Source organism: Rhipicephalus microplus, chromosome X, assembly GCF_043290135.1.
Source record: "Rhipicephalus microplus isolate Deutch F79 chromosome X, USDA_Rmic, whole genome shotgun sequence".
Taxonomy (NCBI): domain Eukaryota; kingdom Metazoa; phylum Arthropoda; class Arachnida; order Ixodida; family Ixodidae; genus Rhipicephalus; species Rhipicephalus microplus.
In genome coordinates, this window is record NC_134710.1 from 216,347,516 (window position 1) to 216,364,610 (window position 17,095).

General features: G+C 41.2%; 1 protein-coding gene across 3 annotated transcripts in view; it reads left to right on the forward strand.

Moving 5' to 3' along the window:
• The window catches only part of LOC119187482 (uncharacterized), an 88,437-nt gene that overhangs the window by 23,400 nt on the left and 47,942 nt on the right, over positions 1–17,095 (forward strand). For all 3 annotated transcript variants that reach the window (XM_075878627.1, XM_075878626.1, XM_075878628.1), the window contains exons 3-5: positions 7,809–7,897; positions 9,488–9,599; positions 11,681–11,743. In XM_075878627.1, the coding sequence (XP_075734742.1) occupies positions 7,809–7,897; positions 9,488–9,599; positions 11,681–11,743 (264 nt within the window). The remainder of the gene's footprint in view (positions 1–7,808; positions 7,898–9,487; positions 9,600–11,680; positions 11,744–17,095) is intronic.

A 17,095-nucleotide genomic window follows, 5' to 3' on the forward strand; every position in this document is an offset into this window, starting at 1 on the left:
AGTAGTATGCACAAAAGAAGTGAAACTGTACGCTGTAGCATCTGAATAAAGCAGAATTTCAACAAAAGATGGAAGATCTTGAACAAAGGTTGTCGCCCGAGTCAGCACAGGTGGACTTGTCTTCTTCAAGGTCGAAACTGCGTACCTTAGTGCATGTATGCTTTATACACTCTCCTAACCACAAAGGTTGAGGAGGAGAGGGCATCGAACATCGGGTGTCGCTCGAGCCAACGTGTCGCTCGAGACAGACGATCTTGTCTTCTTCAAGGCAGCAACTGCTTACATTAGCATGACATAGGTTATCACTCCTTGTTTCCTCTCCTCTTCAACCTTTGTGGTTGGGGGAAAGCTTACAAAGCATGCATTTGCATGTGCTAAGGTTATAAAGAAGACAATACCACTTATTCAAATGTTGGCTTCAGTGACAGCTCGATTTCAAGAATATTTGTAGCACCTGACTAAAAATTATGTTCATGTTTTAGCAAAGTTCTTTTATAATAATTGGCTGGTGGAAATAAAAGTTTTCCTTGTAATCTTGAGCTACTATGTCTTTGAATAGAGAGTCTAATCATGCAAATATCTGGCACCATGATGGGACCCCAATGATGTTCAAACAATTTATTAGCTTGAACTTTGGGACTTAGAACTACAAGAACTTCACAGTGCCTGGTTAAAACTACCAAGTATAATTTTGTCGAATCTGAGGTTGAGCCTATGGCCCCAACAGTTAACACAAAATTGATTGCACGCATTTACTTTATTCAGCGGCTCCAAGTATAAAGTATTGTGTTCAAATTAAGCTGCTAAAAATTAAAAAATTCAACTCCATAAATGTTCCATTTTCCTCCATGAACTTAATGCAGGTTCAACATACAAAGAAATACACTTCTCTAAAAATTGCATGAAAGGCTGTTGGTTGTTTCAACTGTGTTAGGCTATAATATCTGTAGCTAATTCACTTGTTCTATTCCGTGACTGCTATATAAAAAAGTAGAAATGTGCAAATAGAAAAATTTTGGATGCGAAATGTATTCGAATATTGAATGTGAGTCTGACAAATATTTTTAAAGTATTTCTCAAATATTTGTAGAATAATTTTCGAATACTTTGAAGTGATATTGGAGGAAAGAAAGTGAGGGGGTTCCAAAGCATGTTTTCAAGAGATAGCAGCATGAAAATGTTTCTTTTCACTAGGTTGACGAAGTTCTGGTGGGTGGTGTTTCATAGTTTTGTTATCAAAGATGAGGCAATGCAGAGGCCGAATTGTATTTATGTAAATGATTTGGTGCAACCGAAGTGTTGCCAACAGCACTTAACACGTGAAAGGCAAAGATACCATTTCCTCAGTTTCTCCTCCTCTTCGAACTTCTGCGGAAAAACAAGGGTGTGCTTGCCTCAAGTCTGGAGTTCTAAATATACCTCGTAAACATCAATATATAAGAACATATGAAATTTTGGATGCTAAACCTCTTCGGCATCTGATTTTTCAGACTTCCTGTTCAAATTGCAGGTTCAAAGCAGAATTAATTGAGCCCCAATCTCTTGCACATCTATTATGTCCATGTTGGGACCAGAGTTTTCTTGAGTCAATACATTTGCGACCATAACCAAACTTAAAAGGCAGCAATACCACCATACGATAATGTGATAAGTTGAAACATATTAAAAATATGAAGGGGCTTATTGCAATCGGACGTTGTGTCCAAGAAATTCGATCATAGCGAAGCCTGAAAGGCAACTTTATCGCATTACTTAAATGTGTTGACGTGTAGCATACTGAAAGTTTGAAGGGGTCACTTTTAATAAGACGTTCACCGTATGTCTCTATGGGAAGTTCGAATAGTAAAATTCTAGTGCAAATCTAATTGAATAGCAAAGGCTATTCCGAAAAAAAATTGAAATTTTGAATATTCGTGCATACCTAAAAAAAAAAGTATTCACTTAGTTGGAAATCATTGGCTGCAATCTTCCACAGTATTTCACTGTTATTCTGTATTTACAACACAGAAAATACCCACAGAAAAGGAAACTAACTTGTTGAAAAATGAATTAGTAGTCCAGTGATATTTACTGGGGATTTTCACACACTTGCAAGTTTTGGTTGAGTTCTTGAGAGAAATTTTTGCTGTGCCTAGTATACTGGATGCTAAAGTCGGAATGAACATGCTTTCAGCTGTGCATTATCTTGCACTTTTATAATTTAAAACTGCGTGTCACCTTTGCATGGACCAAGTGGCAGTGGGAGCAATGAAAACAAGTACTTGTGAAAATAGTAATTAGTATGTAATAACATCTAACACATAGGAAACTTCATGGTTGTGAGAGTAAAATGCATGCTGATAAGCAGGAACATATGCAGAAAGAACCTGTAGTCATAAAATGAGATATATGCATCATGTCAAAGAAAAAATGAACCGATAGCCGTATGCTTCATGACAAAAATAAGCCTGGAGGTAAACTGTTGTCGTTCTGAGGGATAGAAAAAAAGATGTGCATATAACAATGTCAGCGAAAAAAATCAGCTGATCCCACGTGCCTTGGGAATCCATGTTATGTGAAGCGTGTGGATGGAAGGTGTCTGTGTTGTAATTTTCTTATCGAGGGAAACGTTACATAGTGGCGCTACAGTTATGTACAAATTCACGCACAGACATACCTTAAACAGCCACATATGTTAGTTCATCATCATCATCATTAGCCTGGCTACGCCCACTGCAGGACAAAAGCCTCTCCTATGTTCCGCCAGTCAAATCGCTCCTGCGCTTGCAGCTGCCACTTAATACCCGCAAACTTCCTAATCACATCTGCCCAACTAACTTTCTGTCTCCCCCTCACCTGCTTACCTTCTCTAGGAATCCAGTTAGTTAATGACCCTTAATGATCAGTGGTTATCCTGCCTACATGCTACGTGCCCGGCCCATGTTAATTTCTTTTTCTTAATTTCAACTATGATATCTTTAACCCTGGTTTGTTCCCTTATCCACTCCACTCTCTTCTTGTTTCTTAAGGTTACACCTATAATTTTCCTTTCCATCGCTCGCTGCGTTGTCCTCAATTTAAGCTGAACCCTCTTTGTAAGTCTTCAGGTTTCTGCTCCGTAGGTAAGTACCGGCAAGATGCAGCTGTTATATACCTTCCGCTTGAGGGATAGTGGCAATCTACGAGTCATGATTGGAGAGTGCTTGCCGAATGTGCTCCACCCCACTCTTATTTTTCTAGTTACTTCAGTCTCATGGTTCCGCTCCACGGTTACTACCTGTCCTAAGTAGACATACTCTTTTACAGCTTCAAGTGCACTGCTACCGATCTCAAAGCGCTGTTCTCATCCGAGGTTGTTCTACATTACTTTTGTCTTCTGCAGATTAATTTTAAGACCTACCTTTCTGCTCTTCTTGTCTAATTCAATAATTATGTATTGCATTTTATCCCCTGGGTTACTCAGCAATGCAATGCCATCGGCGAAGTGCAGGTTACTAAGGTATTCTTCATTAACTCTTAACCCTACCCGTTCCCACTCTAGGCCTCTGAAAACTTCCGGTAAGCACGCGGTAAATAGCATTGGGGAGATTGTATCCCCCTGCCTTACACTCTTCTTGATTGGTATTCTGTCACTTTGTTTATGGAGCACTACGGTGTCAGTTGATTCTCTGTAAATTTCTTTCACAATGTTTATATATGCCTCGTTGACATTCTGCATGACTGCTGATATCTCTAATGAATCAAATGCCTTCTCGTAATCTATGAAGGCTATGTATAGTAGTTGGGTGTATTCTGAGCATTTCTGTGTCACCTGATTGATAGTAGGAATTTGGTCAACTGTTGACTAGCCTGTTCGAAATCCTGCTTGTTTCTTTGGTTGATTGAATTCTAGTGTTGTTTTCATTCTGTTAGCAATAATTACTTTTGTAAATAGCTTGTAATCGACAAAGAGCAAGCTCATGGGCCTGTAACTCTTCAAGTACTTGCGTCCTTTCTTATGGATTAAGATGATGTTAGCATTCTTCCAAGATTCTGGTGCCCTCCTCGTCAGGAGAGACTTCGTAAATAGGGTGGCTAGTTTTTTTAACACAATTTGTTCTCAGTCTTTCAGCACATCTGATGTTACCTGATTGTCACCAGTAGCTTTGCCTGTATGCATTCTCTCCTTGCCTTTCCTTACTTCTGTCATTACTGGTAAGATGTCGTCTGGATTACTACTAGTTCTTATATTATGGTTGTGGTTGTCCCAGCTACTGTACAAGTCTCTGTTAAACTTCTCTGCTATTTTAACTATTCTATCCATATTGGTAGTTACTTAGCCTTCCTTGTCCCTTAGTGCATACATCTGGTTTTTTTATATCCCAAGTTTACTCTTCACTGCTTTGACGCTTCCTTCGTTTTTCAGAGAATGTTCAATTCTCTCCATGTTATACCTTCTTACATCGGATACCTTACGCTTATTAATCAACTTCGAAAGCTTTGCCAGTTCTATTTTGTCTGTTTTACTTGAGGCTATCATGCTTTGACGTTTCTTAATGAGGTTCTTAGTCTCCTTGGACAGCTTGCTAATGTCCTGTCTAATTACCATGCCTCCAACTTTCACTGCACACTTCATAATGATACTCGTTAGATTATCATTCATTGCATCAACGCAAGGCCTGTTATTTCAATAAGAGCCGATTGTTTGTTCCAAAGTGAGATTCTGAATTCCTGTATTTTCCCTTTCAGTGTTAGCTCATTAATTCACTTTTTGCGTATCAGTTTCTCTTGTTCCTTTTTCAAGTCTAGGTGAATTCGAGACCTTACCCTTCTATGGTTGCTGCACCGTACCTTGCCAACCTCTTCCACATTCTATAAGATGCCTGGGTGCGCACTCAGTATAAAGTCTATTTCGCCCTTACTTTCGCCCTTGGTGCTCCACTTGCAGTTTTCTCGTTTTCTGTAGAAGGTATTCAAGATCCATAAACATTGTGATCTGCAAATTATGCTAATAACTTCTTTCTGGCATTTCTAGTACCAATGCCATAATCTCCTACTGCCTGGTCTCCAGCCTGCTTCTTCCCTACCTTGGCATTGAAGTCGCCCATCAGAATAGTATACTGTTGTTTTACCTCACTCATTGCCGATTTTACGTTTTCATAGAAGCTTTCAACTGACACGTCATTATGGCTAGGTGTAGGGGCATAAGCCTGTACCACCTTCGTCTTGTATCTCTTAATGAGCCTAATTACGATACCTCTAACCCTTTCATTAATGCTATAGTATTCCTCTATGTTGTGAGCTATATTTCTCTGGATAAGGAACCCCAGCCCACGGAGCAAGAATATTTGAGGAGGCAAAACTGCGCTCGCTCGGGCGACCTGAAAACATCACGAAATCGGGCACAGCACTGATGCGCCTTCTGTCGAGAAACTCCACTGGCGGAGAAGGAAAACGGTGCGCTGCCCTCACCGCGCTCTCGCTCAAGGCCACTCAACGCCGAATCGCCGCTCGCCCCCAGGTGGATGTGTTCCGGTGTGTACTCGCCAGCTCCAAATTTTAATGTGACAAAATTCAAGAGCTATTTTCGCAGAAATGCTGGCATAGGCATCTTTGGCCCTGCTGCGGTGCTCTAGTGGCTGACGTACTCGGTTCGTGACCAGCAGGTCGGAGGATAAAATCCTGGTTGTGGCAGCTCCATTTTTAATGGAGGCGAAAATGCTGTAGGCCCGTGTGCTCAGATTAGGTGGTAAAAATTTCTGGAGACCTCCACTACGGTGTCTCTGATAATCATACGATGGTTTTGGGATGTTAAACCCCATATATCAATCAATCAATCAATCAATCAATCAGCATCTTTGATTGTGATTGAAAAGTTTACCCTGTTCGTGATCGCAAAATCAAGATGCAAATAACATGAGTAAGCATGTTTACTTTGAGCCACCAAAGTATTTGTCCTTGTATGCTTTCCGCACTTCACTTCAAGTTCATTTTTCTTCCTGTGTGTGCGTATATATGTGTACGTGCATGCGTGTGTGAACAGCTTCCAAGAAGTTGAGAAAGCGTAGAAATATTGCAAGCACGAAGTCAGCTAAGAACACTGGCCGTTTTGCTTTGTCCAGAACTTTGCCGTCTCCAAGCTAACCTCAATAGCACCGCCCTATATATCCCTGTCCGCTATCGGTATTTTATTGCTATGGTGCAAGCCAAGGCCTCAAACCTCACTGGGCCACCAGAAACTTTAAGGGCATTTACCTTGTCCTTGCAGAGTATGCTTACCCACTGTTACAGTTCAGTACAACACACTTCTGCCGCATCCCGAAAAACCATTGTTCAAAATGTTCAAAGCCCTCGCCTTCGTCCCGGAGTGAAAAGTGCGCGCAGACATCGAGAAATTTCCCAAGTCGGCCACGCCGACTTGGGAAATTTGGAAAGATCACAAAGGGAATGCAGCCGTTTGCTGAGAACTTTCCCTCTCAAGGCCGCCAACGCATGCACGCACACAACATGTGAGCAAGCAGCGAGGAGGGTGTGCAGATGCCGACGTCATCTGCTTAGGCACCATTTAGAAGCTCATTTCAAGGGCTGTATGGCCTCTAATTTTGGCATTTAAATTAGTAACTACAATCAAAATATCGGTCACCTCTACAGATTGATGTTACAGACAGAAATCTGAAAAAGTTTACAGTGTAGTTACATAACAGTTGCGCATGTTTACAATTGCATAACGTTAAACAGTCAGTTGTTTACAGTTATATAACGATGCAAACAACATGGATATTAGCAACACCAGAAGCGGTAAACTGATATGAAGCACCGGTGCTCGCGAGGATTGTAGCCCTGGACACGGCTATATAAATGAACTTCAGCAGATGGTGTTTGACTATACAATTCACATTAACCTCACATGGTGGCTCTATCATATGAGTACATATGTAATGTTTATGAAATTGGATAGCCAGCACTGCAACCACAATTGATGTTTCATGAATATTAGTGTTTATTTGAAAAGTAGTTTTGAAACCTGGCTTGACTGTGTGTTGAAATATTTGATTGCCCAGCAGAATTCTGGGGTTCAATTTCTGCTGGAACCCTAGCATTTATTCTTTGTATTCGTCTGGTCAACACTGCCAATGTCAGTTTTTTCTTTACACTCACACATTAAAATTACTCCTGTCTGTTCTCGTCGTTCCTGGGTAGATATAAACAGTCAACTACCCGCCCGTAAGTATGTGCCATCATATGGCGGAAAGGGTTTTATGGCATACACGACGGGATTGTGACATTATGCATATCATGATCAGCGAGTCATATTCGTTAAACGATCTTACTTTCTCATACAAATCTTTGTTTACCCCAAGCTATGGGGGTGATCACGAGAGCACCGAGACCTAGGTGGCCAGACAGACAGATGTACAGATGCATGCTGAAATTGCCTGCATTATGCAAATAAATACTTTGCATTTAATATTTGTGTGTGTGAATACACATCAAACGGTGGTCATGATGACACCAAGTACTATTTTTAGCTTACGATGGTAGAACTTAAGACACAGAACTGAGCTGGTGCAATAGCTGGTGAACCAAAAATTTTGGTAGTTTGATGCGACCTTCAAGAGTAATGACATTAATGTTCATGGGGCTGTTAGCTTGTAATCGACAAAGAGCAAGCTCATGGGCCTGTAACTCTTCAAGTACTTGCGTCCTTATAACTGTATATGTTATAACTGTATATGTTTAACAAGAATTGACTGAGGGCTACTTGTTATTCCATAAATAATAAATTTGTGTGTGTATTGATGAGTTGTTCCTGTTGGTGCAGCCCTTTCTTTTATTTCTTAATTATCCAGAATGTAATGGAGAGACTTGAAGAAAAGAACAAGAAGTTGCATAGTGAGCTTGAAGATGCACAGGAGACCAACAAAGAACTGTTGAAAAGGTGAACATTGTTATTTATCTCCAGAGCTTTATGTATAGCTCCAATTTGCACTGTGTGTAAAGTAAGCTTCATGATTAATGTTATGGAAAATTTCAATTTTCAGGTACTTTTCTAGAGCGTGAGCATAAGCTCACTACTGCTGACTTTGGTGGCATAGTTATTCATGGGCACTGGTGTCCATTGCAGCCATCACACATAGTAGAGGGAAAAAACAAGCATGGGTTCAAGCAGGATTTGAACTCATGCGCTGTGTGTGGCAGTCGAGTATTCTACAACACAACAACAATGGTGCTTCAGTCTTCTTGTATAGGGCTTGAAGCCTATACTAAGGCCATGTTGGGTGAGGAATCACGTTAACATATGTAGTATTGTGTGGCAGAAGAGTGAAATAACACCAGGCATCAGTGGATGGTTTAAAGCTTCCCATGAATTACAAAGAGCTCAGCCATAGCTCTTCATTATCATCAACCACCGCAATGCCAAAGTGTGCAGCTCTATGGGTACATAAATGCTTTACAGACAAGAGTGGGTACCTTGCTACTTTGCAAAATGATGATTTATAGCATAGTGGGTGCTTTGCAACAATACTTGCAGTAGTTGTCTCAAGAGAGTTTACAATAGGCTCTAGAAAGGTCGCTCCTTCTGCACTGTGACTTTGCGGCATGTTCCACAGAGGCCTGGCATTTTTCCTAATGTGGCAAAAAAGCTTGCTCATTGATAGCATAATTCAGTCATAAGTATTTAATTATATACAATAATATTAATCTTACATGCATAGTGGCTAGCCATTTGGAAGCTTCCATAACATCCTTGTAATAGGCACTTTTTATGCACATTTTGCATTTTGGTTCTTGTAGCAGTGTCAGGTATAAATGGTGGTTTACTAGATTGCTTTGCTGCTGTGACGTCCAGTGATTGTTACTGTACATAGCTTTCTCTGACCCATAAACCTGATTTTCGTTTTTGCATCATATCTTCAGTGCTTTAATTAAGACAGATATTGTAACTACTGCTGTCTATTTTATGTGGAAGCAAATGCACTAGTTAAAACTATGAAGGCTCTCATGCATGAATGAGCTTTGTGATATCAAGTCATTACTGTGACTTCATAATAGCAACTTTGTAAATGCATTTTTTACATTAGCGAAATTGAAGCTTGCAAACTAATCAAAGAAATGACATTTATGTTATACTCAAGGGGGCAACAAAAAGCATTCTCAGCCAAAGAAAGGTAAAGCCTTGCTATTTTTTCTGCATAACTAAATATCATTTCTGTTCATTACAGAAATTATATTCACGCTCATCACACTTGTCAAATATCACACTAGCCAATGGGGGGCAGCAATTTACACTCAGGACACGGACATTTGTTTCAGGTGAAAGATGTATGCTATGATATGCAATATGTAATGAAATCTCATGAAAGAAATAATGAATCGTCTAGTATACCCCTGAACAGAGTGACTTTGATATCTTTCGTATGGTGGATTGGCATTGCCCACTATCTCACCCACTATATAACAATATGTAGTGACCTTTACATTCGAAATATTGGATACAACTTGTAATACTACTTGGTGGTGGTTGCAGATTGAATAGCTTGGGGGAACAGCTGGTAGAGCAGCAGGCCAGAGAACATGAAGAAACTGCTGCCTTGGAAAGGATGGTACAACGAGTGGAATGCAGTCTTAAAGCCGCACTTGTAAGTCTAGTGCCATTTGCAAAGTGCTTCATTGGTCTACTTTTTTCTTTCCAATTTCAGCACACTGACAGTGTGTTTATAAGGGAAATGTGCAGCCAATTTCAATTCCTTGTAGCAATCGTGTATGGTTTCTTAGTCACTTTCCAAGACAGCAAACGCAGTTAAGGGGGCAGACTGGTCATAGACATTTTTTTGTTTATTTCTTCAGTGATCTTAATCAAACTGCACAAAAGTATGCAGTTTTTTTTTTTGCTGATTTCAAATATTTTGTTCGTTTTCCTGTAACCCATCTTGTTCCTGAGATAATTCAAGTTCACCCCCTATTGTTTAAGGCCACCATAAAAAAAAGTTCTTAATTAAAAGTTATATTCAAAAAATGTTGACATAGACTAATGACTATAGATTGAAAGTATGCAAGAGATTTTGTTTTTGGCCTTCTTGGTTATTTTACAGCAAAATGAACTATCCATTTTCAAAAGCAGTTGGAATTGTGTTACAATTTTGATGAGTAATTAATTAAAAATGCTTGTGCTACAAACTCTGCTGCCCCACTTGCATTCTACACACATACAGGTTTCCATTGCAAAAAGAATTATTGTTGTACCTGCCCTAGTTGCAGAGATATTGAGGCCTCAAAATTGAACAGTCATACATTTACTTTTTTGAGAAAAATAGGAAAAACTGAAAACGCAGAGCTTCTTCAAAAAGCAACAATCATGGTGTGCATGTTTTGAATCCTTATAAAAGTGCTCATAAATTCGTAGCAGAGCTAACACAGGTGCTGGCAAATTATAAGGTAGCCTCAAAGTCTGTTCCCCATTTTTTTGTAGGTTCTGCATGTTAACAGCACCAAGAATCTGGACAGTTAGAGTGCCATTACAAAAAAGTACCACTTCTTGGTGTGTGAAAATTTGCAGAGAGATAGAAAAATACTTGCTGAAACCAAATATGTCAATTTTAAAAAATGAATTTTTTTTGTCACTTTTCGGTCCCAAAGAGCAGTCTGCCCCCTTAATTTTTCAGAAAAAAAGAAGAAAAGGAAATGAACAGATGGTTCAGATAACATGATATATGTATAGAGCATTAGTCTCTTCTAGAATTTACAATATCAGTTGATACGACATCTGTTACCACATAACACTGCATGGCAAGCATGATTTTAACTTACAAATTCTACTAATATTATGCAAAAAAAAAACCAGTATAATTTAAGAAAAGGTGCTCATGAGCTCACTCTGCTAATACCTGTTACTGAAACATGAAATGTAAGTTTTTAGGCATGCCAATGCAAGGGGAGAGAGATATTATGTAAGTTCTGATAGTGGATAATTACAGAACACTCCCCGTGGTTTTCAGGAATATGGACTGCAGGTATGGACAGCATTCAATGGGTACTTGTTTCATTTTGTGGTAATAATTATCAGGATGCAATCTGACGTTTTAATAACTGCCAAGAGAGGCAAGTTGTTTGACTACATAGATTGCCCATGTATGTGCTCAAACTGTCTGCAATCACCTTTTGTTGAAGAAACATATTCACCAAACTGGCAAGACTGCAGCAGATAGACCTGTTTTCTGTGCAATCCACTGTACTAGAAAATGTATAAAATCAGTGAACTTGTTTCATTTTAAGGCCTTTTTATGCACTACTCATATTCACCCACCATGCTGAAATCTTATGGCATCCTCCAGAGTAATGCACTATTACAGTAGCTGGATTCCCCATTTTGTAAACTACCATAATAGTAATAAATGCATTACAACATTTGTTACCTTGCCTTCAAGAAAGATGTCCATACAAGATTGTTGAATTACCAATAGTGTGACCACTTTACAGGTTTATGCTGGCCAGATAGCTGGCAACTATTTGATTGAGTTTGATGGAACAGAATGTTCAGTTAGAATGTATTTGTAACTGTATTGTGTAGTACTTTTTTGCTGTACATTCAGACTATTACTAACAACCAGGTACTTCTTGGAATGTATATCAAAATAATGAGTGGATTAAGTGGATTAAAATAAAGTTTCATTTAAACAAATGAGTGAATTGAGATTCTCTTGTGCAATTCTTTTTTTTTTAGGAAAGGGCATCCTCTGCTGAGGAGGCAGCCAACATTCTTAAGCAAGAAGTAAAGACATTACAGGTACTTTTCTTTCTTAAGTTATTGAGCAATGTTTAATTATTTGTCTCCATGTTTCACGTGGAGGTTTTTTTAGGGTGTTATATGAGCATGTATTTGTGGGATAAGTGTTAGCATGAATTAATGCACTGAATTGCCACTAAAACTGCTATAAACAGGGCCTGGCAATATTTTTAATCCGTATCATAATACAATAACTAAGATACTGGAGGAATAATGATGTCCAACATAATACTTGCCATTTGTATCGTAAGGTACAGTAAATTATTACATGTATCATTTTTGTAATACTAACTGCAATACAGTCATGAACCTCTACAAACCAGGCCCATTCATTGTTTTGCATGTTTATAGGAGTTTGCAAGAAAGCATCCTACAGCATCCTCAGTTTTAGATGCGAAGCAGCTCTTTGACTAGCCTGTGAAACCCTGTCTCTCCGCAGCGGGGTGGTGCCAAGTAGGCCACACCTTACCTCGCAGTGCGCACGAGTGACTTCGCTCTTTCCCTATCCTGTCACCGCTTGCTGCGTGTCATCTCTCGCTTCACCCTCTCCACCTCTCGCAACGCTCAAGCCCATTCCTCACGTCGGCATCATCTCCTCACCCGCGTTACCTCTCTCTATCTGTTGGCGAGAAGACGATAGGCACGCTTGCACGCCATTGTCTAGCCTTGTCGTGGTCCCGTGGCGCTGGCAATGTGGACAGCGCGCCACTGCTGGCTGCGCGATCATGCTACGGGACGCTGCCGGGGCATGCTTCCGGCTAGTGAGCGTGTACCTTTCTCGGCTGTCGCCGGCGTCACAGGTTAGCGAAGTCGATGAACGCCGATCGCGTTCGAGAACAGAGACGGCGCGTTGGTAACACTGACGAGACACAAGCCGCGGAAGCCAAGCGCAAGCATCTTTAACGCGTCCCTCCTCTCATGTATTTTTGTTTCAAACAAATGTTTACTCCAGTAAAAGCTGCACCGAGGTTCGCTTCAAACCGTTCTTTCAGCACCTCCGTTGATGCCCGTTTCAACCGGGTCAACACCGTGCGCACCGCTCCTGCTTCGCATCCCATCAGGGTTCTCTTTGGGGAGATGGTCCATAATTTTTTTGCTGTTTTGTGAGCATTTGTGTTTGGGTTTTTTTAAAATACCATTTTAACGTAATTCAACAGTCTATAGGCTTTGCGACTTGCGTTGGGTCAACTCAGGTGTGCTCAACATTACTAAATACTTTTAGTTGTCAAACTCCGCTGCGGTGCCAGACCCCTTCCCGTTGCTCCCGCGGAATGGTGCGCGCAGCGCTGTTGGTTTGAGGGCAAGTGTTGCGAGCAGCGCTGGTAAAGGCAACGGGCAGTGGCTCTGAAGCACGCGTTTTTTTTGCTCATGTTAGCTATCTATGTGCCAGTATAATGCCACGAGCTTTCTGAAAAATTCAAAAGCGTTGTGGCTCGGGCGAGTTGGTTATCCATGAACTTAGCTTGTATTGGCATGACACATGTGAAAGGAAAAAAAAAAAAAGAAAAAGGGCGAAAGACGACAGAGCCGTCTAGAAAGGTAGGCGCTAAACTTCCAACTGTTCATTTCATGCCCTTAGCATTCATCTTATACATGCATAAAACACAGCTCATCTTGCACGTGGTGTCATTCCAAGAAACGCATTGCAATAGGATGAAAAGGTGGGCTAGTTGGTAATTCATGATGGTTCAGCGAACTGGGAGCGCGGGGGTAAACACAGACACAAAGCAAAGAAGAGGTACACAGCACGAGCGCTCGTGCTGTGTGCCTCTTTTTTGCTTTGTGTCTGTGTTTACCCCCGCGCTCCCAGTTCGCTGAACCGTCATTCCAAGAAACGTCATTTTTTTATACACAAGTGCGATTGATGGCAGTCTCACACACAAGTTTCCCATATGTGGTATAGCTTCAGCTTCTTTAATTTTATGCGTCAGCTGATTCCGAGACCGGCCGGTGACGATGCAGCTGTACAGATCAGGGGAGCAGCAACCACCTTTGCAGTGCACTGCTAGGAACCCTACCGCTGAAAGTTTTTTTTGTGTTGTAGGCATGTTCCCGTAGTTTTATCAATGAGACACCGCTTCGTCTGCCTTACGTAGTACTTCCCACACGATAACAAAAACATGTACACAGTGCCGCACACACAATCTACATAACTAACCAGGTGTCTCTTATCACAGACCAAGTAAATGTCAATATATGGGCAAGTCAACTTGCAAAGTTCCCCTACTTTTTCGGGGGCTGAAAACACTGCATACGTTAGCCCGCTGGGTCAATTTCTTCAAGTTACGAGAGATAGGTATCTCATATACGGTATCTAACACGTATTCTGCTGCCCGAACGCTCCACCTCTTGTTGCCTGTATCTTTTGTGCAATACTTTCAGGATGCGTTCAGCTACAGAGATCTGCAGCGGAACTGGGTACCCTGTTTCGGTGAGAGACTTGCTCTAAATCTCGAAACTGGAGGCCATCTTGGGGTGACATGATTTGGTCAGGGCATTTCTAAAGTACAAATTTGTGATGCCTCTCTTGGTATGCTTTGAGTGCGCCGAGACAAAGGAAAGAAAAGGCTTATTTGCCCGTGGCTCATACAACCAGCATGTGTGCTTTCTTGACAAAAACAACCGCATATTCAAAAACCGGATGGAGCCACCTTGAGAAAGTTCACAAGTGATTTCAAAGGCTGCAAAACATTTCTTAGTCGGGGATAACACTTCGTCAACCATCGCTTCTAAGTCAACAAGTGCACAGTCAATTAAAAACAGGAAGTCATTGACAAAACGAAATCCTTTGCACACTGGGGTGTTATTTAACGTAGTAGCCAAAGCAATACTAAGACCAGATAAAAACAGATCGCTAAGAATGGGTGCTATGCACGAGACGATGCACACAGCCTTTTTTTGCAAGTACGAACCTTTGTCCCATGAAATAAGAGTGGAGAAAAGGTAAAAAGATAAAAGTTCTAAAAAATGACTTGTTGACAATGAAGCTTCATTCTGAAAGCGCATGGCACCGTAATCATCTATGGCATGTTCAATAGCAGACAACAGAGCACCATGAAGGATCGAGTAATATTCTTTTATGTCAACCGAAAAGGCTTAGTAACTGTCATGAAAGTGGTCATAATTAAGTTACTTGATCAGAGTTTCTAATCAAGAAAGGGTCATTAACCAGTAAACAGGCAAGCTTGGCTTGAAGAAACAAAGCGACTGACTTCTGCCATGTGTCATTCTTCGATATAAGTACCCTTAAGTACCTGGTTTGTATGTTTTAGTGCTGAAGAAAACTTCAAGGTGACATCGTCTGCTGTCATTATTACTTTTCCTAAACTTGTAAAGATTAAGCCTACTGCATAGTTTCTTGGCCTGTGCCTTAAATTTGGGTAGAACAACCTGATCATGCCTTTTAAGAACACTGGAGATGGCTTCGCCTGCCTTAGCACAAAACGTGGCTGTAGGCAAAACAGCAAAACCGCCTTCCTTGTCGGTAGGCAACACGCACAAGCAATTACTCGTAAAATACTCTGAAGCGCATTTTACGGAGTGTTTAGGACACTGGATACTATGACGTTAAATTACGTCTACACCTTCGAACACAATGCGGGAACCTTTTCTTTCAGGGACGAGTTTAGCAAGCTGTCTCACCATGGACAGCGGTTCTTCCGGTGGCCTCTTCTTTTCGACCGCGAACTTCGGACCCAGTGAAAGTGCATTGTGGACGAACTCTGGAAGATTCAGTTGTGACGCCCCGTGGACAGGGCTCCTATGAGTCTGTTTCCTGCCGGGTAGATGGCTCCGGAGCTGCTTCCTAGTATTCTACCACTGAGTTACGCCGGTGCTTGTAACTTGTCAAACTTGTCTTAGGCATGCTTGACCTAGCACCAATGACACAGTGGGGCTTGAACCCGGGTCCACTGGGTGCCAGCCCAGAATTCTACCACTGAGCTACACCAATGCTTGGGACATGTTGTCTAACCTGCCTTATGCAGGCTGGATGTCAGGAAAGCCATCACATTAATACGACTTATAAAGCATTTTAAAACAGCGAACGCATAACCAGTCGTCGAACAATGCGAATAGCGTAACGAGTGAGTCGTTCAATGCTCCAACGCATCACAAAAGCTTGTTTTTGTTCCCCTATTCACTGTGGCGCATATCCACTTCAGCCATAATTCCTCATCGTCGTCAGCCACTGCATGAACAATTGGCACAAAATTCCTTGCAAGTGTTCAGTGGACACCAAGCTTTTTGGAAAAATGACGAAAAATAGCACAGCGAATGCCGTCCTACTACCCAAATAAATTTATTAATAGTGGTCTAGTGTGTATCAAGCAAGTGTACTTGCAGTAGTTATCCAATGAGTGTTTCGAAAAGGCTCCGAAAGGCCGCTCTTCTAGCTTTCACTGTGACTGTGCTACGTCTTCCGCTCACACATGGCGTTTTTTAGAACGTTTATTTTTTACCTTTCCTCCACGTTTATTTCATGGGGCAACCCTTTCTGCTTGCAAAAAAAGGCTGTGTGCATCCTCTCGTGCATAGCACCCATTCTTAGCAATCTGTTTTTATCTGGTCTTAGTATTGCCTTGGTTACTACGTTAAATAACACCCTAGTGCGCAAAGCATTTCGTTTTGTCGATGAATTTCTGTTTTTAATGCACTGTGCACTTGTTGACTTAGAAGCGATGGTTTACGAAGTATTATTCACGATTAAGGAATGTCTTGCACCCCTTGAAATTATTTGTGAACTTCCTCAAGGTGGCTCCATCTGGTTTTTAAATATCTGGTTGTTTTTCTTAGAAAAGCCCACATGCTGGTCGTATGAACCATGGGGAAATAAGGTTCTTCTTTCTTTTGTCTCAGCGCACTCAAAGCTTACTAAGAGAGGCATTGCAAACTTGTGTTTTAGAAATGCCCTGACCAAATCATGTGACCACAATATGGCATCTAGTTTCGAGACTCCAGAGCAAGCGTCTCACCGAAGCAGGGTACCCAGGTCTGCTGCAGGCATAGGTCGGCACTTTGAGAGTTTACTCACTCATGTCTACTCCCACTCATAGGCCCTCACTCACGTTCATACTCACGCCTACTCGCACTCATGAGTACTCACTAACGTTTATACTCCCTCCTTGTCACACTCGGAGTACTGACTCACGTTCATACTCACTCCTTCTCACACTCAAAATACTCACTCACGTTTATACTCACGCCTACCCACACTCACTCCTACTCACTCACGTTCATACTCACTCCTTCTCACACTCAAAGTACTCACTCACGTTCATACTCGCTCCTTGTCACACTCAGAGTACTCACTCACGTTCAAACTCACTTCTACTCACACTGAAAGTACTCATT